Source organism: Triturus cristatus, chromosome 5_1 (assembly GCF_964204655.1).
Source record: "Triturus cristatus chromosome 5_1, aTriCri1.1, whole genome shotgun sequence".
Lineage (NCBI taxonomy): Eukaryota > Metazoa > Chordata > Amphibia > Caudata > Salamandridae > Triturus > Triturus cristatus.
In genome coordinates this window covers 674,424,069-674,448,662 of record NC_140587.1, presented here as the reverse complement: position 1 = coordinate 674,448,662, position 24,594 = coordinate 674,424,069, and the positions used below count along the sequence as shown (strand labels likewise).

The following is a 24,594-nucleotide window of genomic DNA, read 5'->3' as shown; positions in this document are numbered from 1 at the left end:
CTTCCTGCATATAAACAATCTTCCCCTCAATGCAGACACTCTTGCACTATGGTGCAAGGGTGCATGGGTTGGCGCTAGGCTGCAAAGTTCAGCGGCAGCGCAGGGGGAAACGCAGGGCTGCACCATATTTTTGTAAGTATGGTGCAGCCCTGTGTTTCTGAAGTGGCGGAGTGCGGCGTTAAGCCAAGAAGGCTAATGCCGCACTCCCTCACTTTGCTGTAAATATGCCGTGTTCTTTGCTTTTTACACAGTCCATGGTGGAGATAGTCTGTGGATTATACAGATGTGAGGAGCAATTTTGCCCTCCATTATCTTGAATCTTGAATGTGTATCAAAATGTCTTTGAAAATGAATGAAAATCAAAGTGACTCCATTAGAAGAGTAGACACGCATTTCAGCCTAGAAACTGCAGGCCTCTTCAGGACAGAAGGAAGGCGAACTACCTGATAGAGGAAGTACTACAATCCTAGGTGGTGGGGATAAGGTGCCAGGTGTCTGCTCAACATCCTATGTTTTCCGGATAGGAGTCATGTCTTCACCGTTTTCAGACAGTGTGACGTATTAGTGATCAAGTATTTTTGGTGCATTTGCTTCTTCATGAGACTTTGAGGAATTCGGTTAGCCACCAAATTTCAAAAGAACTATTTTGCGTCTCAACTATTTCTGTTTTTTTTTTTACTGTAACAACAATATATGGTTAATACCATCCTGTAAGCCATGTAACCAACCAAGAATCCCATAATAAGTAAATGACATATACTTACAGACCTAACATCCTAGGACTGGGTACAGGATGGGCTCATTGCTAACCGCGTTAGTAACCTCGCACATCTTTTGTAAACTAAAAGAAAATATAAGATAATCAGCATTCACAGTGTCTACAAGACAAACACACAATATCCCGCATGCAAAATGTCAGCATTGTTAATTTACTGATGAATAAGACACTGTACGCTGGGTTTATAATCTAGAATAGCAAAGCAAACAAGTTGTTACATACACATGAGATGGCAGACATATATAATAAAATGTTTTCAATTATTGTGTACATTTGTGTGTTTTCTGTGTGCATTTAAATTTAAGTCAGAGACACTGATGAAAAGTCATACGACTTCAATATCAACATCAAAATACTTTCAAGTAATTTGGTTGAGCAGCGGCACTAAACACACTTGATTATGTTTTCAGATTGCACCTTACACATCGTCTTTCAATAATCAATTAACAAGATTGTAATAGTTATGACTCAATCATTGGTACATCAGAGGTGATGCAATTGTATTTTTCATTGGATTCCCGCACAATTAGTGGTTCCTTTTATTAGGCCTTGGAATCCTTTGCTAAGGATTCTTCATAAAGAACCATCACAGAAGCATTTGCACCCACACAACTAGAATACTGAAGCCCCCTTTATAAGTATCTATACTGTCAAATACTGTAACAGACACAACATGCAAATATTGAATGCATTGCTAGGTACACATTTCTCCCGTTCTGTTGCAAGTACAATTTCTTTCCATTAACTCTCATGTGCTTTGTGTGTCTGTGTATGAACCATATTGCAATTCACTTTGTGAAATCAACACCTTGTTGATATGCCAAAAGCAACACAAGTAGGTACACTGGCAAAATCCTCCCCATATGCCCTTCAACCTCCCGCTATAGCCTCATTCACACCATTGGCTAGTATTATAGTTCTTCATCTATGTTAGAAATGGGGGTCTCTAGTTTGCAGAGGTAGGTACCTTTGTCCAAATAGAGACCCTTGCTTCTCGTCAGGCTAAGGAGGATACACTTCTAAAATAACTCCTGCTCACCACCTTGGTAGCTTGGCAGGAGCAGAGAGACTTATCTCAGAGGCATTTGTGAACACATACGGTAATACAGTGAAAACACTAAAAATGGACACCACACCATCAGTGCCTGGGGAAGGAAAGTATACATTCCCAAAGACGTTATCAAAGATTTCATGAAGCCTGAGGACATTGGGCAGTGGTTTAAGGCCTACGAAATAACAAAGAAGTCTCACCAGGTCCCTGAGAGAGATTGGGGAGCGGGATTTTTGGGGCCGCTTTATAGGTGAAGGAAGAGAGACCCCCATTTCTAACAGTCTACGAATGAATATCAAGCAAACTGACTGACTATCTTAGCTGCAAGAAAGTATTAAAGGCCCACTTTCTTCCCAAGATGTGTACCCATCCATAGTCCATTTCTACGGACAGGGGTTGAGGTATTTTAACGGGAGAGGCCATCATAATCTTTGGCTGAATGTTTGGAACTCATGTTCCATTTTTGGAAGCCTAAATAATCCCCTGAATAGCTGTATTTCAGAGTAAATGACTTACATAAATACTGGTAGACAACAACTGACATAAGGATACATGTACAATGTTCGTGCCAAATTCAAGCAGAGGAAACAAGAGAGGAACTCCACCGTTGCTTACAACATTTGAGCTTTTTCTACTTTCTCTACACTTTACATGCTCCATAGGGGTCTGCCTAACTGAAGTACTGTCTTCAGTAAAACTCCTCATGGCCCGCTTGTAAAGTACTGCAGCCCTCGTGACATTCAACACTCCAAAGAGTCGATTGTTGAAAACAACTGCAAGTCACGGAATCATTCTCATTAATCTCTTTATTCCCTGAGATGCCTGCGCTGCCCAAGAAAAAGGGCAATAACATACACAGACATGCTCTGTCGCCATTAATGCTTGCTCCTAGTTTCCAAACAGGCGCCTCATTTATTGACATTTGAGGTTACATTCATTTGACAAATTCAATGAATGCCTTCACTGACATGGTGTATTACCCATATCATCATTTATAGAAATAAAGAAATGAGAAATGAATAACACAATATTCATTCTTTCAGATGGTTCAGTAATTGCTAATCATATAATATCATATTGCAAAGAGTTCGGCTTACAATCCAAACTGCAATTGGCCTTGTTATGTTCTGTTACGTTACGTTATGATATTATATGTTATGTTGTATGTTATCTTAACAGAATTTATATTGCGCTTTTCACTGGTAGTTTCATGGTGCTGGAAGGTGGTGATGTGATCACAGGAGCGGAAGAAGCCGTGTAGGGGAGCAAAACAAGAACTCAGCACGAGAAGGCCTGTCTGAACCGTCAGGTTTTTAAAAACTTTCTTAATGATTTAAATTCAGTTTCATCAATGAAGCACGCAGGGAGAGAATTACAATATATCAGTGCTAAAACCGAAAAACTCCGTCTGCCAACCAGTCGCGGCTCCTCAGGGGAGTGTTTTATTTATTTATTTGTGTACTTTACTCCAGTCGGGCGTATGCTGGAGTTTACTACCCAATACCCTGCCCCTTCCCGGCCCCTCCCCACCACCCCGCAGTATTCCCTCGAGGAGCCGCGACTGCTGCCAACCCTGAGTTTTAAAAGAAACCCTGGGCACTGTTAAATAACTTCTGAGTATGAGTGGAGAGCTGGTAACAGTGCATATCTAATGATCCGTTCTTCTACAAATTGGGGTGTCGTCCAATGTGAGTCCTTCAAGGCCAATCAGCAGGTACTGAACAGAACACTTTGTTATACTTGCAACCTGGGCAGTCTTTTTTCAAAGAAGTGTGATGTGGTTTCCTGGAAACCTTAAAAATAACGCTTGCTGCTATGTTAGGTACCACAATTGCAGTTTAAATAAGTCACATATGGTAGTCCTAGATGAATTACTTTGACATGATCAAGCCTGGAACTAATAATGGCTGCCATTATTGGTCACAAAGTCTCCGTCAAAAAGAAGGGAAGTAACTTCCTGGTTGTCCGCAGAGGAAATTTGCACAGCGAAATCATCAAGTCATTTTTTGGTTTCATTTAAAGATTGTGATGAATTATCACAAATTTATTAGGAATTGGGAACAGGCCCATTCCACAAATTTGAGTTATTATGCATGATTCCCACTTCTGCTTTGTCTGCGTTGGGAGTAGGGAATTGCTTCTTATCCATCCACAAAGCGTTTGTATCCTGAACTTTTTGAGGGAAATTGGTGTTAGATCCAAGCAGGACAGGATCTGTGCGTTGTCAGCATGGTTATATATCCGACACTCTATCTCATTCTGCTCTTTTATCAAGGGTTTGACATAGATGCTAAATACGTGTGGGGACAGCACAGAGGTTTGTGAAACTCAACATTACACTGGTATGCTTTCTGCTATAAAAACCATCAGACTGTTTGTGTCCATCTCAGCGCTACCTGATCCAAGTCATCAGAACACAACTTTCACCATCACTAACATATGGATCTTGAATTGATGAAGGGAAATGACGCAACCATTCTAAACCTGCTGCAGTCAGTGTTCTTCAATCGCCTTTTTCGTTTGCCACAATGGATAAGCCAAGCTCAACTCAGACTGGAGGTTGGTTTGTTCCACCAAGGCCCGTTCAGAAGCAGCGCAATTGTTTAAGTTTGCTGGAAGTTAAGAGCAGCTCTCCAAGCCTCGCTCCCTGCCAGGTGTTGGACGAAAATGGAGAGCCAAACACCTGGAAAATTCTCTTGGCCAACAGTGTTGCAAACGGCCCTTCACAAGCTAAAACTTGGTAAAGCCTGGACCTCCAATTTAGATTTTAGCACCTTAAAAAAAACACCAGTAGGGCTACAAAACAACTCTTGTGGATCACCAACAAAGCAGAGATTGCCTAGAAAAGGCATACGTGTACAGTGCTGCCGTCACACTCTGGATGGACCATACTTGACGACTCACATCGCAGCATCCATCCAACATGCAATTGTCTTAATCCGCCTGGGGCCATATCTTTCTAAGGACTGTATACTCTCCTGGAAGTAGACATGGCCGGACATTCAATGCCGCTTCTGCGGCTATAGCCAGGAGAGCATACTTCACCTGTTATGCACATGATACCCGCTTTTACACCTCCAGCGAAAATTGTTACCCCCTGCTTTAAGGGCCTTGCAAATAAGGTGTTGTTGTCCTGTAGCAATATCCCTTTTAAATGGACACAATATTCAGCTAGCTTGTAAAACAGTCAGGGTTCTGCAGCATGTACATAAGCTGCTCCCACAATAACTACTGGCCCATAGCCTTGCAGCTGTGGGTTCTGTACTGAAGTTTAACTGACTTTTATTATGTTTTTGCATTGTAGTCACTACTCAAATATGCTGATAATGTTTGTTTTAGACCAGTACCAAAAAAGAATTGCGACCGAGTATTTACCTAAATGAAAGCAGTATTAACAAGTAAATAACATGGGAACTCTTCACATTTCCGTGTCTGGTCTTATACACATTCCCTGAATTTAGCAGGCTGATTTACTTGTTGCTAATTTAACTCGATGTCATGCTTGGTTCGGCAGTAATTTTTAAAGAACACACTGTATCACCATTTTAGATCCTTTCTTTCTTATTTGCCTTTTATTGTGCTTTAATGTGTTTTATATATGCATATAATGGTTTAATTAAGTTCGCATTTGCAGTAACCCCCCAATCAAGCGGTCTTACATCAGAGAGCTTGACTTGATTCATTTCATTATTACTTTAATCAATTATAAGTTTGTTTTTTTCTATCAATACTTTCTTCAATTGCGCTTATTTTGTGGAAAGAAATAAGTTCAATTCATTACAGAGTTCTTGTGAGGGTTTTCGATCAATTCATTACAGAGTTCTTGTGAGGGTTTTCGATTTTGAGTAACCCTATCTGTGGACGATAGTTCATGCATGATTTTAAGATGTTTTTTTTGAGGGTTGTGCTTCACAGATTTTACTGGAATAATATGTACTTTTAATTTGTAGTCCGTCACGCCTTGTCTGAACTTAATTTTACTCTAGTCTTCATAATGTTTCTATCATGGCTTCTAAAGACATCTTCGTTTTATTTTGGCCTCTGCAAGTTCTTAGATGAAACATGGGGCTGGGGCAGATATTTGTGTTGCCTGGCCCCTTGTTTTAGGAGAACTGTTTTGTTTTTATGTGCATTGTCTTGTGTTGTAACACACAATTCGGCCTGTGCAACCAGAGAACACAGAGAAAACTAAAATTATTCTGAAAAACTTTCAGCTCAACAATCCATGTATTTTTTAAAGGTATTTCAACTGTATATTTCCCATTAAAATGTCTGCATCAAGTTTTACATACCAAGAGTTACTCCAGTTCAGAACAATTCATTAACCCAGGCCTTCAATAAAACATCTCACCGTCCAGTTTGCTGCTAACATGTCCCCATTTCTCTTCATCGCTGATTAGACCCAAAGATTCAGCCCCCTTTTCAGATCTTTTCACCACTCAAGTCATCTCCTACTCATCATATTCATCTCACACGTGAGGTGAAGAGGGCTACTTCAGAACAGGGCAATGGCTGCATCCCCAATCAGATTTCGCAACCATGCTCTTTTTTTTGCATACATCACTGGCATCTGACATCACACAGGATTCACAGCATACTTTTCTAGGACCTTGATACTATAATGAATCAATTACTGCACCCATTATCCTCATACTTAAAACTAAACCTATCGAATTGTACAAGCAATACACACTTCTTTCAGCTATTTAACACACACCAATACTTATACATATTCTACTTACTAGCATGGCACTCCTCATAACCTCATGTTGGTCTCTGATGTCAATAGCCCTTCTTACTTGAAGCATGGTCTGCTGCAGACCTACCACTGCTGAGATGCTTTGCCACTTTGCACCTTGCAGCTACCATCCGTCACCCAGCTGCCTTTCTCTGCTCTAATCTACAAGTCCTACTGCACTCTGGAGTAATCAGTAATTACTCAAATTCAGAGTGTTTGCCCATTTTTCTGAAACTGATCTGGGCAAATAAATTTTTTCATGAGAAATCTGAATTTACCTGTGTCTATAATGATCAGGTGATTTGCACGATTATCCACGTCTTTAATACACATAAGTTTGAACCCTGAACGTTTGTTCACATTTCTAACTAATAAGTAGCTTATGTGGTGCACATCCTGTCTTTATTCTAGGATACACCTGATTCCTATCAACAATAAGCTCTATTATGTGGCCTCTTCAAGAGGGTTATCAACTACCGTGACCTGAAGTGGATGTTATCCTGAGAAATTGAAGGTTAGTGTTGTTTAATTGCTCTCGAGGTGCTAATGGTGCCTCAAAAATCCCCTAGGCAATATTCTGAAATGTTTCGAGGAAACATGATGATAAAATGGACTTGATTTGTGGAAAACACGGTATGCTAGCAACATGAATTCTTTCTTGACAAGCCAAGGCTCCACGAGTTATCAGAAGAGGATGCAATTCACTAGAAGATAATCTTAGTTTGCTGCTATTAGATGATGTTCTTTTGTACATGCTAACCAATTTAAATCATTCCCAAATGGCAAACGGGACTCATTAAAGAAAGACAAAATTCTGACAATTCAACACTTTCCTTAGAGGTAATACATATCATTTAGAACATTCCATATCATCAGCTGTGTACTAACAAAGGACTTGGGGGCATATTCTCAAGCACTTTTCTGCCGCTAATGCGGCAATATTTTTATCGCCCTATTCTCAAGCTGTCGCTAACAGCCGTTAGCGACAGCTTTCTGGCATTAGCGGCCGCTATTAACATAGCCAACGATGTTAGCGACAACTAACGCTAATCATATGCAATGTAGGCGTTCCCATGTTAAAACGCATGCTAATCCCACTTCGCAATATTCTCAATGATCGCCCAAACCGCTGATGCGATCAAAAAACAGCTGCTGAGGCCCGTTAGCTGCTGGAACTTAAGACCAGAAAATAGCTGGTCTTAAAAATGGGGATAACACTTGGAGCTACATCTCAGCAGGTTTTGGTGCTGGGCAGCGCTGCAAGCAATGTAGCAGCGCTATCCTGCGACAAAACTACAGCACAGGAATGCGCACCATCAATAAGATAGTGCGCATTCTTGGGCCCCAGTCATGAAAAGCGTTGCAGTGCAGTGACAAGACAACGTTGCAACACTTCTCACAATGCCCTTCTTGCGACAGCATGGATGCGCTGTATTCACTGGACAGCGCTCCATGATGCAAGTAATGACAGATACGTCAGGAATCCTGACGTATCTGTCTGCGCTAAAGTCACGCATTGCTACAGTTGTGTCACAACCATGACACAACTCCTTCAATGCATGGGGCCAGCCTATCCCTGTGGCACTGTGTCATCCTCTCGCCTGCCATCAGGCAGGTGGAAGGTACTGACACAGTGCCATTCATGAGGGGTGCCCGAATGTCTGCGCTGTTGGAGATCCATCGGCGGTGGTTGCACGCTGCGGTGTCATCGTTTGGAAGCATTGGTGGAGTGTTGGTACGGCGGGAATTGACGAGACATTCTTCGGTGGCCTTGGTCCAGCTGCGAGGAGGTGCGATGATGACAGTGGCGTCCAGTGGGCAAGGTGGAGAATTGATGTTACCAATGATGGTCGGTCCATGAGAGTCCGGTGTTGTGGCTGTAGTTGAAGTTCCCGCTGGCGGAGATGACGTGCTCGACCGTGTGTCCTGCTATGTGGCTTGTTGAGGTGACTTGCTGCTTGCGTCTGATGTAGGGGACCTACCCCAGAAGGGAGTGGTGTCCTGGTCACTGGGCTTGTCCAGGTGGAACTTAAGTTCACCGAGTAGGATGTTGTCGGTGGATGGAGACCCTTGGGTGCAATAAGGTCTACAATGGTATTTGAGAATGGGGGGCCAAAGCCCGGGGGGCCTGCACATGAGGGTGCCGCAGAAGATGTGGTTGGGCTTGGTACGGGTCTGGGAGCTGAGGTGGGCCATGATCACCCTTGGGTCATTAGAGTGCGTGGTCAGTCGGAGTGTGCTTCTGTTGGTGATGGCGATGTCCGGTCAGGAGCAGAGGCTGGTCCAGGCAGTCGAGGTGGCATCCAGGGTTGATGGCGACGAGGGTGCTGGTGTCGTAGCGGTGGGGTGTCCAAGAGGAAGGCTCCTTGGTGCTGAGCGCGGTCCAGGGGCAGATGGATGCAAACGGGTTGCCTTTGACATGCGAGACGACCATTGCAACGCAGGCAGTACATCGTTAACAACGCAACTCTGACAACGCAGGTGCCTTTACATCGCATTTGATTACAATTTTCGGGTGGTTATGGGTTTCGAATGTTAAATATGAAAATTGGGGGGTGTTTTGGGGTAAAATATGAAAATTTGGGTGTGTTTTGGGGGTAAAATATGAAAACTGGGGTGTGTTTTGGGGTAAAATATGAAAATTGGAGTGTGCATTTGGGTCAAATTTGATTTTTGGGTGTGTTATGGGGGCTCAAAAAGGAATTCCAGGGTTCTTATTGGGCTTGGGGTGCAAAGGCTAGTTGCATGGAATATGATGTTATGGCATGCGTCGCAACCACGCATGTGCCTTTGGCACACGAGTGGTACACCCACTGTACATGGTCGCACAGCGGCCGCCATTGAGAAGTGCTGGGGGGCTGGACAGCTGTGAGGTGGTACACGCTGGAAAGAACACTGGATGTGGCGTGGATGCATGGATGTTTGTGTGAGCGGGTGTTGTAAACATTTTAATAAGGGAAGTCATGCCTCGAAGCCGGGTCCCGTGTCTTTGTTGCTCCTGCTCTCGTGGGTTTGCTTCCAGGAACAGTTAGTAGGCAGCCAGGCTCCCCCCCCTGAGCCAATTACAACGCTGCGATGCGGCGGTGGGATTGGTAATTGGCAACGTAACAAGGCATGCAGCTAGGGGTGGGCATGTTCTCCATGCAGGCTGTAATGCAGCCTGCATTACAAACAGGGAGTTGCACATGACTGCTTTGGGCGGCCTGAGTTTTCTGCATTAAAGGGACATGCAATGAGTGTTGCTGGGAGCGTTCCCTAGCACTGCCCCAGATGTACGAGAAATGGTAAATCTGAGGCAGCGGCAAAAACGTACACCTCCAGGGAAGGCGTAAGCGAGGCACAACAAGGAGAAATAGCTTTATTTCTCCTCGTTTTTCCTTTATTGAAAGAGCAAAAAGCCTCTTCTGAAGTTTTTCCTTCCTGCACAGAAATAATCATCCCAGCAATGCAGGCACCCTTGCACCATGGTGCAAAGGTGCCTGTGTTGGTGCATGGCAGTCCATTGTGCGCTGATGCAGGGGAAAATTACAGGAATGTGCCCTATCTGATAAATACAAAAATAACAATTGATGGACAGAATGCAGAACAATGTCATACATTCACCCCAGTACAGAGATCTGGGCCTAAATCCATCGTTTTTTTGCTCACCGTGCCATTCCAGTTTGAACCCAGCCATATGCAAATCAGTCTTGACCCTGTGCCCCATGGGAACAGTCCAGCCCGAACTGCCAAGCCAGGTCCTCCCTGGACTGGAAACAAGCATCCTAGGACCGGTTTCGGGCTTTCAGCCCTCATCAGCCAGGATAGCCTGATTCCAGTGGCATGGAGAGCAAGGGACTCACGTCTGAGCATACCCTTCCCACTCGGGGTGACAAATGCAAAAATAACAATTGATGGACAGAATGCAGAACAATGTCATACATTCACCCCAGTACAGAGATCTGGGCCTAAATCCATCGTTTTTTTGCTCACCGTGCCATTCCAGTTTGAACCCAGCCATATGCAAATCAGTCTTGACCCTGTGCCCCATGGGAACAGTCCAGCCCGAACTGCCAAGCCAGGTCCTCCCTGGACTGGAAACAAGCATCCTAGGACCGGTTTCGGGCTTTCAGCCCTCATCAGCCAGGATAGCCTGATTCCAGTGGCATGGAGAGCAAGGGACTCACGTCTGAGCATACCCTTCCCACTCGGGGTGACAAATGCAAAAATAACAATTGATGGACAGAATGCAGAACAATGTCATACATTCACCCCAGTACAGAGATCTGGGCCTAAATCCATCGTTTTTTTGCTCACCGTGCCATTCCAGTTTGAACCCAGCCATATGCAAATCAGTCTTGACCCTGTGCCCCATGGGAACAGTCCAGCCCGAACTGCCAAGCCAGGTCCTCCCTGGACTGGAAACAAGCATCCTAGGACCGGTTTCGGGCTTTCAGCCCTCATCAGCCAGGATAGCCTGATTCCAGTGGCATGGAGAGCAAGGGACTCACGTCTGAGCATACCCTTCCCACTCGGGGTGACAAATGCAAAAATAACAATTGATGGACAGAATGCAGAACAATGTCATACATTCACCCCAGTACAGAGATCTGGGCCTAAATCCATCGTTTTTTTGCTCACCGTGCCATTCCAGTTTGAACCCAGCCATATGCAAATCAGTCTTGACCCTGTGCCCCATGGGAACAGTCCAGCCCGAACTGCCAAGCCAGGTCCTCCCTGGACTGGAAACAAGCATCCTAGGACCGGTTTCGGGCTTTCAGCCCTCATCAGCCAGGATAGCCTGATTCCAGTGGCATGGAGAGCAAGGGACTCACGTCTGAGCATACCCTTCCCACTCGGGGTGACAAATGCAAAAATAACAATTGATGGACAGAATGCAGAACAATGTCATACATTCACCCCAGTACAGAGATCTGGGCCTAAATCCATCGTTTTTTTGCTCACCGTGCCATTCCAGTTTGAACCCAGCCATATGCAAATCAGTCTTGACCCTGTGCCCCATGGGAACAGTCCAGCCCGAACTGCCAAGCCAGGTCCTCCCTGGACTGGAAACAAGCATCCTAGGACCGGTTTCGGGCTTTCAGCCCTCATCAGCCAGGATAGCCTGATTCCAGTGGCATGGAGAGCAAGGGACTCACGTCTGAGCATACCCTTCCCACTCGGGGTGACAAATGCAAAAATAACAATTGATGGACAGAATGCAGAACAATGTCATACATTCACCCCAGTACAGAGATCTGGGCCTAAATCCATCGTTTTTTTGCTCACCGTGCCATTCCAGTTTGAACCCAGCCATATGCAAATCAGTCTTGACCCTGTGCCCCATGGGAACAGTCCAGCCCGAACTGCCAAGCCAGGTCCTCCCTGGACTGGAAACAAGCATCCTAGGACCGGTTTCGGGCTTTCAGCCCTCATCAGCCAGGATAGCCTGATTCCAGTGGCATGGAGAGCAAGGGACTCACGTCTGAGCATACCCTTCCCACTCGGGGTGACAAATGCAAAAATAACAATTGATGGACAGAATGCAGAACAATGTCATACATTCACCCCAGTACAGAGATCTGGGCCTAAATCCATCGTTTTTTTGCTCACCGTGCCATTCCAGTTTGAACCCAGCCATATGCAAATCAGTCTTGACCCTGGCCGGAATCAAGCATCCTAGGACCGGTTTCTGGCTATCAGCCGTCATCAGCCAGGATAGCTTGAGTCCCTTGCTCTCCATGCCACTGGAATCAGGCTATCCTGGCTGATGAGGGCTGAAAGCCCGAAACCGGTCCTAGGATGCTTGTTTCCAGTCCAGGGAGGACCTGGCTTGGCAGTTCGGGCTGGACTGTTCCCATGGGGCACAGGGTCAAGACTGATTTGCATATGGCTGGGTTCAAACTGGAATGGCACGGTGAGCAAAAAAACGATGGATTTAGGCCCAGATCTCTGTACTGGGGTGAATGTATGACATTGTTCTGCATTCTGTCCATCAATTGTTATTTTTGCATTTGTCACCCCGAGTGGGAAGGGTATGCTCAGACGTGAGTCCCTTGCTCTCCATGCCACTGGAATCAGGCTATCCTGGCTGATGAGGGCTGAAAGCCCGAAACCGGTCCTAGGATGCTTGTTTCCAGTCCAGGGAGGACCTGGCTTGGCAGTTCGGGCTGGACTGTTCCCATGGGGCACAGGGTCAAGACTGATTTGCATATGGCTGGGTTCAAACTGGAATGGCACGGTGAGCAAAAAAACGATGGATTTAGGCCCAGATCTCTGTACTGGGGTGAATGTATGACATTGTTCTGCATTCTGTCCATCAATTGTTATTTTTGCATTTGTCACCCCGAGTGGGAAGGGTATGCTCAGACGTGAGTCCCTTGCTCTCCATGCCACTGGAATCAGGCTATCCTGGCTGATGAGGGCTGAAAGCCCGAAACCGGTCCTAGGATGCTTGTTTCCAGTCCAGGGAGGACCTGGCTTGGCAGTTCGGGCTGGACTGTTCCCATGGGGCACAGGGTCAAGACTGATTTGCATATGGCTGGGTTCAAACTGGAATGGCACGGTGAGCAAAAAAACGATGGATTTAGGCCCAGATCTCTGTACTGGGGTGAATGTATGACATTGTTCTGCATTCTGTCCATCAATTGTTATTTTTGCATTTGTCACCCCGAGTGGGAAGGGTATGCTCAGACGTGAGTCCCTTGCTCTCCATGCCACTGGAATCAGGCTATCCTGGCTGATGAGGGCTGAAAGCCCGAAACCGGTCCTAGGATGCTTGTTTCCAGTCCAGGGAGGACCTGGCTTGGCAGTTCGGGCTGGACTGTTCCCATGGGGCACAGGGTCAAGACTGATTTGCATATGGCTGGGTTCAAACTGGAATGGCACGGTGAGCAAAAAAAACGATGGATTTAGGCCCAGATCTCTGTACTGGGGTGAATGTATGACATTGTTCTGCATTCTGTCCATCAATTGTTATTTTTGCATTTGTCACCCCGAGTGGGAAGGGTATGCTCAGACGTGAGTCCCTTGCTCTCCATGCCACTGGAATCAGGCTATCCTGGCTGATGAGGGCTGAAAGCCCGAAACCGGTCCTAGGATGCTTGTTTCCAGTCCAGGGAGGACCTGGCTTGGCAGTTCGGGCTGGACTGTTCCCATGGGGCACAGGGTCAAGACTGATTTGCATATGGCTGGGTTCAAACTGGAATGGCACGGTGAGCAAAAAAACGATGGATTTAGGCCCAGATCTCTGTACTGGGGTGAATGTATGACATTGTTCTGCATTCTGTCCATCAATTGTTAATTTTGCATTTGTCACCCCGAGTGGGAAGGGTATGCTCAGACGTGAGTCCCTTGCTCTCCATGCCACTGGAATCAGGCTATCCTGGCTGATGAGGGCTGAAAGCCCGAAACCGGTCCTAGGATGCTTGTTTCCAGTCCAGGGAGGACCTGGCTTGGCAGTTCGGGCTGGACTGTTCCCATGGGGCACAGGGTCAAGACTGATTTGCATATGGCTGGGTTCAAACTGGAATGGCACGGTGAGCAAAAAAACGATGGATTTAGGCCCAGATCTCTGTACTGGGGTGAATGTATGACATTGTTCTGCATTCTGTCCATCAATTGTTATTTTTGCATTTGTCACCCCGAGTGGGAAGGGTATGCTCAGACGTGAGTCCCTTGCTCTCCATGCCACTGGAATCAGGCTATCCTGGCTGATGAGGGCTGAAAGCCCGAAACCGGTCCTAGGATGCTTGTTTCCAGTCCAGGGAGGACCTGGCTTGGCAGTTCGGGCTGGACTGTTCCCATGGGGCACAGGGTCAAGACTGATTTGCATATGGCTGGGTTCAAACTGGAATGGCACGGTGAGCAAAAAAACGATGGATTTAGGCCCAGATCTCTGTACTGGGGTGAATGTATGACATTGTTCTGCATTCTGTCCATCAATTGTTATTTTTGCATTTGTCACCCCGAGTGGGAAGGGTATGCTCAGACGTGAGTCCCTTGCTCTCCATGCCACTGGAATCAGGCTATCCTGGCTGATGAGGGCTGAAAGCCCGAAACCGGTCCTAGGATGCTTGTTTCCAGTCCAGGGAGGACCTGGCTTGGCAGTTCGGGCTGGACTGTTCCCATGGGGCACAGGGTCAAGACTGATTTGCATATGGCTGGGTTCAAACTGGAATGGCACGGTGAGCAAAAAAACGATGGATTTAGGCCCAGATCTCTGTACTGGGGTGAATGTATGACATTGTTCTGCATTCTGTCCATCAATTGTTATTTTTGCATTTGTCACCCCGAGTGGGAAGGGTATGCTCAGACGTGAGTCCCTTGCTCTCCATGCCACTGGAATCAGGCTATCCTGGCTGATGAGGGCTGAAAGCCCGAAACCGGTCCTAGGATGCTTGTTTCCAGTCCAGGGAGGACCTGGCTTGGCAGTTCGGGCTGGACTGTTCCCATGGGGCACAGGGTCAAGACTGATTTGCATATGGCTGGGTTCAAACTGGAATGGCACGGTGAGCAAAAAAACGATGGATTTAGGCCCAGATCTCTGTACTGGGGTGAATGTATGACATTGTTCTGCATTCTGTCCATCAATTGTTATTTTTGCATTTGTCATCCCGAGTGGGAAGGGTATGCTCAGACGTGAGTCCCTTGCTCTCCATGCCACTGGAATCAGGCTATCCTGGCTGATGAGGGCTGAAAGCCCTAAACCGGTCCTAGGATGCTTGTTTCCAGTCCAGGGAGGACCTGGCTTGGCAGTTCGGGCTGGACTGTTCCCATGGGGCACAGGGTCAAGACTGATTTGCATATGGCTGGGTTCAAACTGGAATGGCACGGTGAGCAAAAAAACGATGGATTTAGGCCCAGATCTCTGTACTGGGGTGAATGTATGACATTGTTCTGCATTCTGTCCATCAATTGTTATTTTTGCATTTGTCACCCCGAGTGGGAAGGGTATGCTCAGACGTGAGTCCCTTGCTCTCCATGCCACTGGAATCAGGCTATCCTGGCTGATGAGGGCTGAAAGCCCGAAACCGGTCCTAGGATGCTTGTTTCCAGTCCAGGGAGGACCTGGCTTGGCAGTTCGGGCTGGACTGTTCCCATGGGGCACAGGGTCAAGACTGATTTGCATATGGCTGGGTTCAAACTGGAATGGCACGGTGAGCAAAAAAACGATGGATTTAGGCCCAGATCTCTGTACTGGGGTGAATGTATGACATTGTTCTGCATTCTGTCCATCAATTGTTATTTTTGCATTTGTCACCCCGAGTGGGAAGGGTATGCTCAGACGTGAGTCCCTTGCTCTCCATGCCACTGGAATCAGGCTATCCTGGCTGATGAGGGCTGAAAGCCCGAAACCGGTCCTAGGATGCTTGTTTCCAGTCCAGGGAGGACGTGGCTTGGCAGTTCGGGCTGGACTGTTCCCATGGGGCACAGGTCAAGACTGATTTGCATATGGCTGGGTTCAAACTGGAATGGCACGGTGAGCAAAAAAACGATGGATTTAGGCCCAGATCTCTGTACTGGGGTGAATGTATGACATTGTTCTGCATTCTGTCCATCAATTGTTATTTTTGCATTTGTCACCCCGAGTGGGAAGGGTATGCTCAGACGTGAGTCCCTTGCTCTCCATGCCACTGGAATCAGGCTATCCTGGCTGATGAGGGCTGAAAGCCCGAAACCGGTCCTAGGATGCTTGTTTCCAGTCCAGGGAGGACCTGGCTTGGCAGTTCGGGCTGGACTGTTCCCATGGGGCACAGGGTCAAGACTGATTTGCATATGGCTGGGTTCAAACTGGAATGGCACGGTGAGCAAAAAAACGATGGATTTAGGCCCAGATCTCTGTACTGGGGTGAATGTATGACATTGTTCTGCATTCTGTCCATCAATTGTTATTTTTGCATTTGTCACCCCGAGTGGGAAGGGTATGCTCAGACGTGAGTCCCTTGCTCTCCATGCCACTGGAATCAGGCTATCCTGGCTGATGAGGGCTGAAAGCCCGAAACCGGTCCTAGGATGCTTGTTTCCAGTCCAGGGAGGACCTGGCTTGGCAGTTCGGGCTGGACTGTTCCCATGGGGCACAGGGTCAAGACTGATTTGCATATGGCTGGGTTCAAACTGGAATGGCACGGTGAGCAAAAAAACGATGGATTTAGGCCCAGATCTCTGTACTGGGGTGAATGTATGACATTGTTCTGCATTCTGTCCATCAATTGTTATTTTTGCATTTGTCACCCCGAGTGGGAAGGGTATGCTCAGACGTGAGTCCCTTGCTCTCCATGCCACTGGAATCAGGCTATCCTGGCTGATGAGGGCTGAAAGCCCGAAACCGGTCCTAGGATGCTTGTTTCCAGTCCAGGGAGGACCTGGCTTGGCAGTTCGGGCTGGACTGTTCCCATGGGGCACAGGGTCAAGACTGATTTGCATATGGCTGGGTTCAAACTGGAATGGCACGGTGAGCAAAAAAACGATGGATTTAGGCCCAGATCTCTGTACTGGGGTGAATGTATGACATTGTTCTGCATTCTGTCCATCAATTGTTATTTTTGCATTTGTCACCCCGAGTGGGAAGGGTATGCTCAGACGTGAGTCCCTTGCTCTCCATGCCACTGGAATCAGGCTATCCTGGCTGATGAGGGCTGAAAGCCCGAAACCGGTCCTAGGATGCTTGTTTCCAGTCCAGGGAGGACCTGGCTTGGCAGTTCGGGCTGGACTGTTCCCATGGGGCACAGGGTCAAGACTGATTTGCATATGGCTGGGTTCAAACTGGAATGGCACGGTGAGCAAAAAAACGATGGATTTAGGCCCAGATCTCTGTACTGGGGTGAATGTATGACATTGTTCTGCATTCTGTCCATCAATTGTTATTTTTGCATTTGTCACCCCGAGTGGGAAGGGTATGCTCAGACGTGAGTCCCTTGCTCTCCATGCCACTGGAATCAGGCTATCCTGGCTGATGAGGGCTGAAAGCCCGAAACCGGTCCTAGGATGCTTGTTTCCAGTCCAGGGAGGACCTGGCTTGGCAGTTCGGGCTGGACTGTTCCCATGGGGCACAGGGTCAAGACTGATTTGCATATGGCTGGGTTCAAACTGGAATGGCACGGTGAGCAAAAAAACGATGGATTTAGGCCCAGATCTCTGTACTGGGGTGAATGTATGACATTGTTCTGCATTCTGTCCATCAATTGTTATTTTTGCATTTGTCACCCCGAGTGGGAAGGGTATGCTCAGACGTGAGTCCCTTGCTCTCCATGCCACTGGAATCAGGCTATCCTGGCTGATGAGGGCTGAAAGCCCGAAACCGGTCCTAGGATGCTTGTTTCCAGTCCAGGGAGGACCTGGCTTGGCAGTTCGGGCTGGACTGTTCCCATGGGGCACAGGGTCAAGACTGATTTGCATATGGCCATGTCTAAACTGGGGTGGCGTAGTGGGCAAAAGAACGATGGATTTAACCCAGATCTCTTGACTGGGGGAGAATGTCTGCATTGTCAGCATTCCGTCCATCATTTGTTTGTTGTAACGCTTTTCGCCCTAAGTGGGATGGGTATTCCCAGACGTGGGACCCGTGCTCACTACGCCACTGGAGTCAAGCTATCCTGGCTGATGACGGCTGATAGCCAGAAACCGGTCCTAGGATGCTTGATTCCGGTCCAGGGAAGACATGGCTTGGCAGTTCGGGCTGGACTGTTCCCATGAGGCACAGGGTCAAGACTGATTTGCATATGGCCATGTCTAAACTGGGGTGGCGTAGTGGGCAAAAGAATGATGGATTTAACCCAGATCTCTTGACTGGGGGAGAATGTCTGCATTGTCAGCATTCCGTCCATCATTTGTTTGTTGTAACGCTTTTCGCCCTAAGTGGGATGGGTATTCCCAGACGTGGGACCCGTGCTCACTACGCCACTGGAGTCAAGCTATCCTGGCTGATGACGGCTGATAGCCAGAAACCGGTCCTAGGATGCTTGATTCCGGTCCAGGGAAGACATGGCTTGGCAGTTCGGGCTGGACTGTTCCCATGAGGCACAGGGTCAAGACTGATTTGCATATGGCCATGTCTAAACTGGGGTGGCGTAGTGGGCAAAAGAACGATGGATTTAACCCAGATCTCTTGACTGGGGGAGAATGTCTGCATTGTCAGCATTCCGTCCATCATTTGTTTGTTGTAACGCTTTTCGCCCTAAGTGGGATGGGTATTCCCAGACGTGGGACCCGTGCTCACTACGCCACTGGAGTCAAGCTATCCTGGCTGATGACGGCTGATAGCCAGAAACCGGTCCTAGGATGCTTGATTCCGGTCCAGGGAAGACATGGCTTGGCAATTCGGGCTGGACTGTTCCCATGAGGCACAGGGTCAAGACTGATTTGCATATGGCCATGTCTAAACTGGGGTGGCGTAGTGGGCAAAAGAACGATGGATTTAACCCAGATCTCTTGACTGGGGGAGAATGTCTGCATTGTCAGCATTCCGTCCATCATTTGTTTGTTGTAACGCTTTTCGCCCTAAGTGGGATGGGTATTCCCAGACGTGGGACCCGTGCTCACTACGCCACTGGAGTCAAGCTATCCTGGCTGATGACGGCTGATAGCCAGAAACCGGTCCTAGGATGCTTGATTCCGGTCCAGGGAAGACATGGCTTGGCAGTTCGGGCTGGACTGTTCCCATGAGGCACAGGGTCAAGACTGATTTGCATATGGCCATGTCTAAACTGGGGTGGCGTAGTGGGCAAAAGAACGATGGATTTAACCCAGATCTCTTGACTGGGGGAGAATGTCTGCATTGTCAGCATTCCGTCCATCATTTGTTTGTTGTAACGCTTTTCGCCCTAAGTGGGATGGGTATTCCCAGACGTGGGACCCGTGCTCACTACGCCACTGGAGTCAAGCTATCCTGGCTGATGACGGCTGATAGCCAGAAACCGGTCCTAGGATGCTTGATTCCGGTCCAGGGAAGACATGGCTTGGCAGTTCGGGCTGGACTGTTCCCATGAGGCACAGGGTCAAGACTGATTTGCATATGGCCATGTCTAAACTGGGGTGGCGTAGTGGGCAAAAGAACGATGGATTTAACCCAGATCTCTTGACTGGGGGAGAATGTCTGCATTGTCAGCATTCCGTCCATCATTTGTTTGTTGTAACGCTATCTGATAAATACAGCACATTCCTGCCCTTTTCTTTTACCGTAGGGTAGCGCAGCAGGAACGCCTGCAGCGCTGCCCTACGGTAAAACCTCACGAATGAGGTCCTATGATTCCTGATTTTGGAAATATGGAGTAAATCAGAGCAGTTAGTTGAGGCATATGATGTATAATTTAGATACATTTTAGATGTTACATTACATGACTGCCCATAGGAACATTGTACACCAAGGTCTAGAAAGCGTGGGGTGAAAAACCGCCTAGGTAAATGGAGGGAATGCAGCACTTATCTCTTGGCAAACAATCAGAATGCTTCGCAAGTGCATCTGTCCAAATTCTCTTGCTCATGTACACTTTTAATGTAAATAGATAGACACTTACATATCCATGGACCCAGCCAGTGACAGGATGAAGTAATGTTACTGCCATGCATTGGGGAGGGGGAATTGTTCATCCATTTCAACCAGAACACTTGAAGAGTGAGCAAAAATGCAGGTCTCAGTAGTCATAGGAGGTTTACACAAAAGTGTTCCGACAAACAAATCATATGTGTGTTTACACAAGACAATTAGAATTCGTCATGAGTTTGCGCCCTCTTGCCCCCTTTTATTTTCTTGGCTCTATCTGTCTTTATACGTTGACATTTTCTTTCACTCTCTCTGTATCTCTTTCTGTAGACAAGTTTCAAGTTTCACTTGCAAACATATTGAATTACAAAAAAATGGCCCTGGAAACTATCTTGTACGTTAAAAAAAAAAAAATTGTGAGCAGTTATTTTTGAAAAACAGTCAAACAGCAGAATATGAAACTATAAAACGTTCCGTTCCATAATTGACTGGCATATTGTTATAATGAAAAGGTTCAGTAGCAGAGGTGTGGGTTATGGATGATGATTTATTGATCTTAGTTACAGGTAAGTATATTCATTGAAGGGCCTAAGTTAGTCCTTATGATTGCCCTGTAGTAATCCCCACCAGGAGCAGCGTCCCGCTGCTCAGCCCATACTCCCACTGACACTCCACACCTCACAGACACCCTAGCATTCCATTGCATCACCATGCACTACAACATTTCACGCAGTACATCTACACTGGCTAGGCAGCAAGGACCAGAGCACCAGGGAAGATGCATAGTACAATACACCAGATATAACACATCATTCCCCTTTACCGGACCGATAAAAATATTGCCAATACAAGATGGAAACACTGCATTTACATAAAAGAACATGCGTGGAAACATATTAGATGTAAAGATATTGCAAATACAAGATGGAAAGAACACATTACATAAGGAAACGCGTTGTAAACCACACAGGATGTACCACATCTTCCCCCTTTACAGGCACCTAAAATAATGCAAATGCAAGATGGAAACAATGCATTTATATTAAGATCACATGCTGCTAAACAAAGGACTGAAAAAAGAAACAACATAGTCCTACAACACCATTTAAAACAGAAAGGGAAAATATATATAATAATATACATATACCCCCTCTATATGCACCCCACAAACCAGACACATCTCATGTAGGCACATTCTGCGAAAAAACATGCGATCCTGTTGCAACCACAAACCACACCAGCTGGCCAGACTAGCATGAAATGAGAAATAACACAGAAAACCAACAATAAAATTGTAAGGCACACCACTCCACAGTGACACAACAAATAACACCATCAAAGCACTCTTAATACAATTACACAACAAAGAAACCTCATACACACCAACCCAAATAAAGAACACAGACCTCACACAGAAGCAATGGGAGACTTCCATCCTAAATAGTCATCCAAGGGCATCTAATGTAAAAGCAATCAATGGATGACTTCCACTTCACACAGACATCCCACTACCAAGGAACATAGTGTAACAGGAAGCAGTGGGTGACTCTCACCCCACAAGTCATCCCTCAAGCAAAGGCATCTGGTGTAACAGTAAGCAGTGGGTGACTTCTACCCCACATGTCATACCTCAAGCAAAGGCATCTGGTGCAACAGTAAGCAGTGGGTGACTTCTACCCCACATGTCATACCTCAAGCAAAGGCATCTGGTGCAACAGTAAGCAGAGGACAAATTCCCCCCAACATGTCATACTTCAACAAAGACATCTAGTATAACAGTAAGCAATGGGTGTCTTCCACCCAACACAGTCATACCTCTAGCGAAGGCATCTGGTGTAACTGTAAGCGATGACAGGGAGCATCTGCAAACCTTAAACAGCCACACAGGGGATCTCCAAATCACAGTGCATCTTATGTACCAGCAGTTATAATGAGCGTTCTACTACCATTTAACCTGTCACTGTTAGCATTCATAAAGCCACGACAATTTACTCCAACTGACCAAGCGGTGGTCAATCAAGAAGCACTTAAATGGGTGGACGCGAAAAAAGAAGTGTGAGGGAAGGTGTGTTACTTCACCATCAGGTGAGCAAGGAAGATATTCCTTTTTGTTTAGTTACCCTCACACACCCTAGTGGTGTCATGCTTCATCATCGGGTCACCCCGACGCCTATAGGTTGGGGTGGGCTCAACCACAGTGTTGGGAGCTCTTTGAAGTTATAGAAGTCCAGGGGGACAATAAAGATAAAACAGCTCTGACAGATCCCCAGTTTCCCTTTATTCTTGGGTCTGTCAGGGTTATTAAAAACTCTTAAAAAGTGGGTCAGAGTAGGAGTATTATGGTCCTAAGACCCTAGTGCCAACATGTTTCAGTTCATATGTGGCCATAAAGGTCCAGGACTTTCTTCAGGGCAATTGTCGTCCACCCTGGGGTACAGAAAGTGTGATCCCTATCCTGTCAGTGAAAAAAGGGCAGAGTAGCTGCTCCTTATGTGTGTGACAAACGAGTTATCTGTCATGTGTAGTTCTCCATCTGTAAAGAGAACAAACAAAGAAAGAGGAGAAAAACAACATACAAATTTGTATGAGCAAAATGTGTTATTTCCATGATGCTGTTTCCCAAAAACGTGCTTATTGAAAGAGACGAGCCCACGAGTGCCCAAGAACTGTGCAACTGGCCCAATACCATTCCAAGGTCCTCCTCAATTTCCTACTGGTCCATACTACCAGCCCGACTTCACCAGCATTTTTTAGGGCCGGGCAGAAGGCGAGGAAAACGAAGAAGACGTGGGAACAAGAGAATCCAATGGGAAGAAGACAGGAATCCGATGAACACACGGAGCAACACCAGAGGTCAGCAACAACCAGGCACGAGCAACACGAGGGACTAGTTGTGAACCTGACTGACATTACCCTCACAACAGATGAATTAACAGTCCTGGAGAAAGGACTGGGCTTCGTCCCCACCACCTATTTATCCATACTGGTTGAGCAGCAAGGACCAGAGCAGCAGGGAAGAGGCATGGTACACCCAGATATAACACATACCTATTCAGATTCCACTAAAAAGGTGTGTCTACTCAAATTTCTGACCGGTGTCTACATTTGGCTCAAGGACAAGTCAAGCATCCTGACCTCAATGCAAGGGACTGAGGTGACTGGAAACCAACACAAGCTCTGTCAAAAATGTTGAAATCAGTCCCGATCAAATGTTGCAGTGGAGTTTAGCAAAAATGGTTCCAAACAGAAATATTATGACACAAATCTTAAAATATATTGTCAAAGTGCGTTCAAAGCTCAGTCATGGTAGCCCATTGAGTCCTAAAAGCAGCCGCTGACTTGTGGTCCAGCCAAGAATGACAGAACTCATAATAACCAGTTCAGCTCTCCTTAGGATTGGTATGCATCCTGTGCACTGACAAAAAGGCTGACTTTACTGAGGCAATCCAAAGCTAAATTCTATTTAAAGAAATATATCATGCTGATTTTCATAAAGTTACAGTTTTCTTGGAATTCACAGGACTTCTAACGCGATCACATGTAACTCTGTTAAAGGAAAGATTTAGTTGCATCTGTCAAACCCTTAAATAGCAGAGCCTGCACTGGAAGGCACACAAAAACCTCAGCATTTTTTGTCCATTCAAAAATATGTTGTTTTGGGAATTTTTTTAAATTACAAAATTGCCCAACTAGACAATTTTTGGGGCCCCCATTTTTCTGATGAGGAATTTCGGCATTGATAGTTTGCCCTCAGAATTAACATAAGTGCAGAGAGAAGTTGCTGGGGAAATAAATGTTACTGCAATCATTTCTTCAATTAATTCGCAATGTTCTGCTGACAAATACCATTAGGACTGTCTGGACAAATGTGTCTCTAGGAAACCTGCATGCTGTAGTGTGCATGCTGATTTAATGAATTGTAATACCAATTCAACAGAAAAGGGCGGATTCCATCCAAATCTATCTTAGAACCAAACTTCAAATAAAGTTCTAAGGGCCCAATTATGACTTTTGGCAGTGTGGGAGAGGACGGTACGCCATCGCAATGCTCCTGCCTTGCCAAAGCCGTGTGAGCAGTGCCTGCGAGATTACGAGTGTTTCTTGTGTCTGGCAGGCGTTTTCTTGGTGATCCCATGGCAGTGCCCCTGAAAATAGGCCTTGCAATAGGAACATCAAAGGCAGTACCTGCATGGCTTGGACTGGTGCAGTCCATGCAGTGCAGGAACTGGGGTGCATGAACACAGGGGGGCAAACCATGTGCTTCCCTGCATGCGCCCCATGGCCCAGAGGCAATAGGGGGCCCTGCAAGGTCCCATTTGATTCCTCCCTGTCACAGTTTTCTTTGAGGAAGAACCGCCATAAAAACCATGGCGGAGAGGAAACTCATAATATGCTTGGTGGTTGCGCGGCGTTCCAGCCAAGCATATTGCAGCCACAAGACCTCTGCGCCACCAGCAGGGATCTCTGATCCCTAGTGGTTGCAGCGGTGCATTGGCAGTCCAACCGCCCAAATTGTAGTGAGGTGGTCGGACCGCTGGTGCGGTGGTGACTGGATTGCCACCGCTGCG

General features: G+C 46.6%; 1 protein-coding gene across 4 annotated transcripts in view; it reads right to left on the bottom strand.

Moving 5' to 3' along the window:
• Positions 1-24,594, bottom strand: part of ALKAL1 (ALK and LTK ligand 1) — a 547,486-nt gene that overhangs the window by 44,867 nt on the left and 478,025 nt on the right. For 3 of the 4 annotated variants that reach the window (XM_085604144.1, XM_085604141.1, XM_085604145.1), the window contains exon 5: positions 765-841. In XM_085604144.1, coding sequence (XP_085460270.1) covers positions 777-841 — 65 coding nt within the window. In that variant the 3' untranslated portion in view covers positions 765-776. The remainder of the gene's footprint in view (positions 1-764; positions 842-24,594) is intronic. The other variant, XM_085604142.1, reaches the window with a different exon arrangement.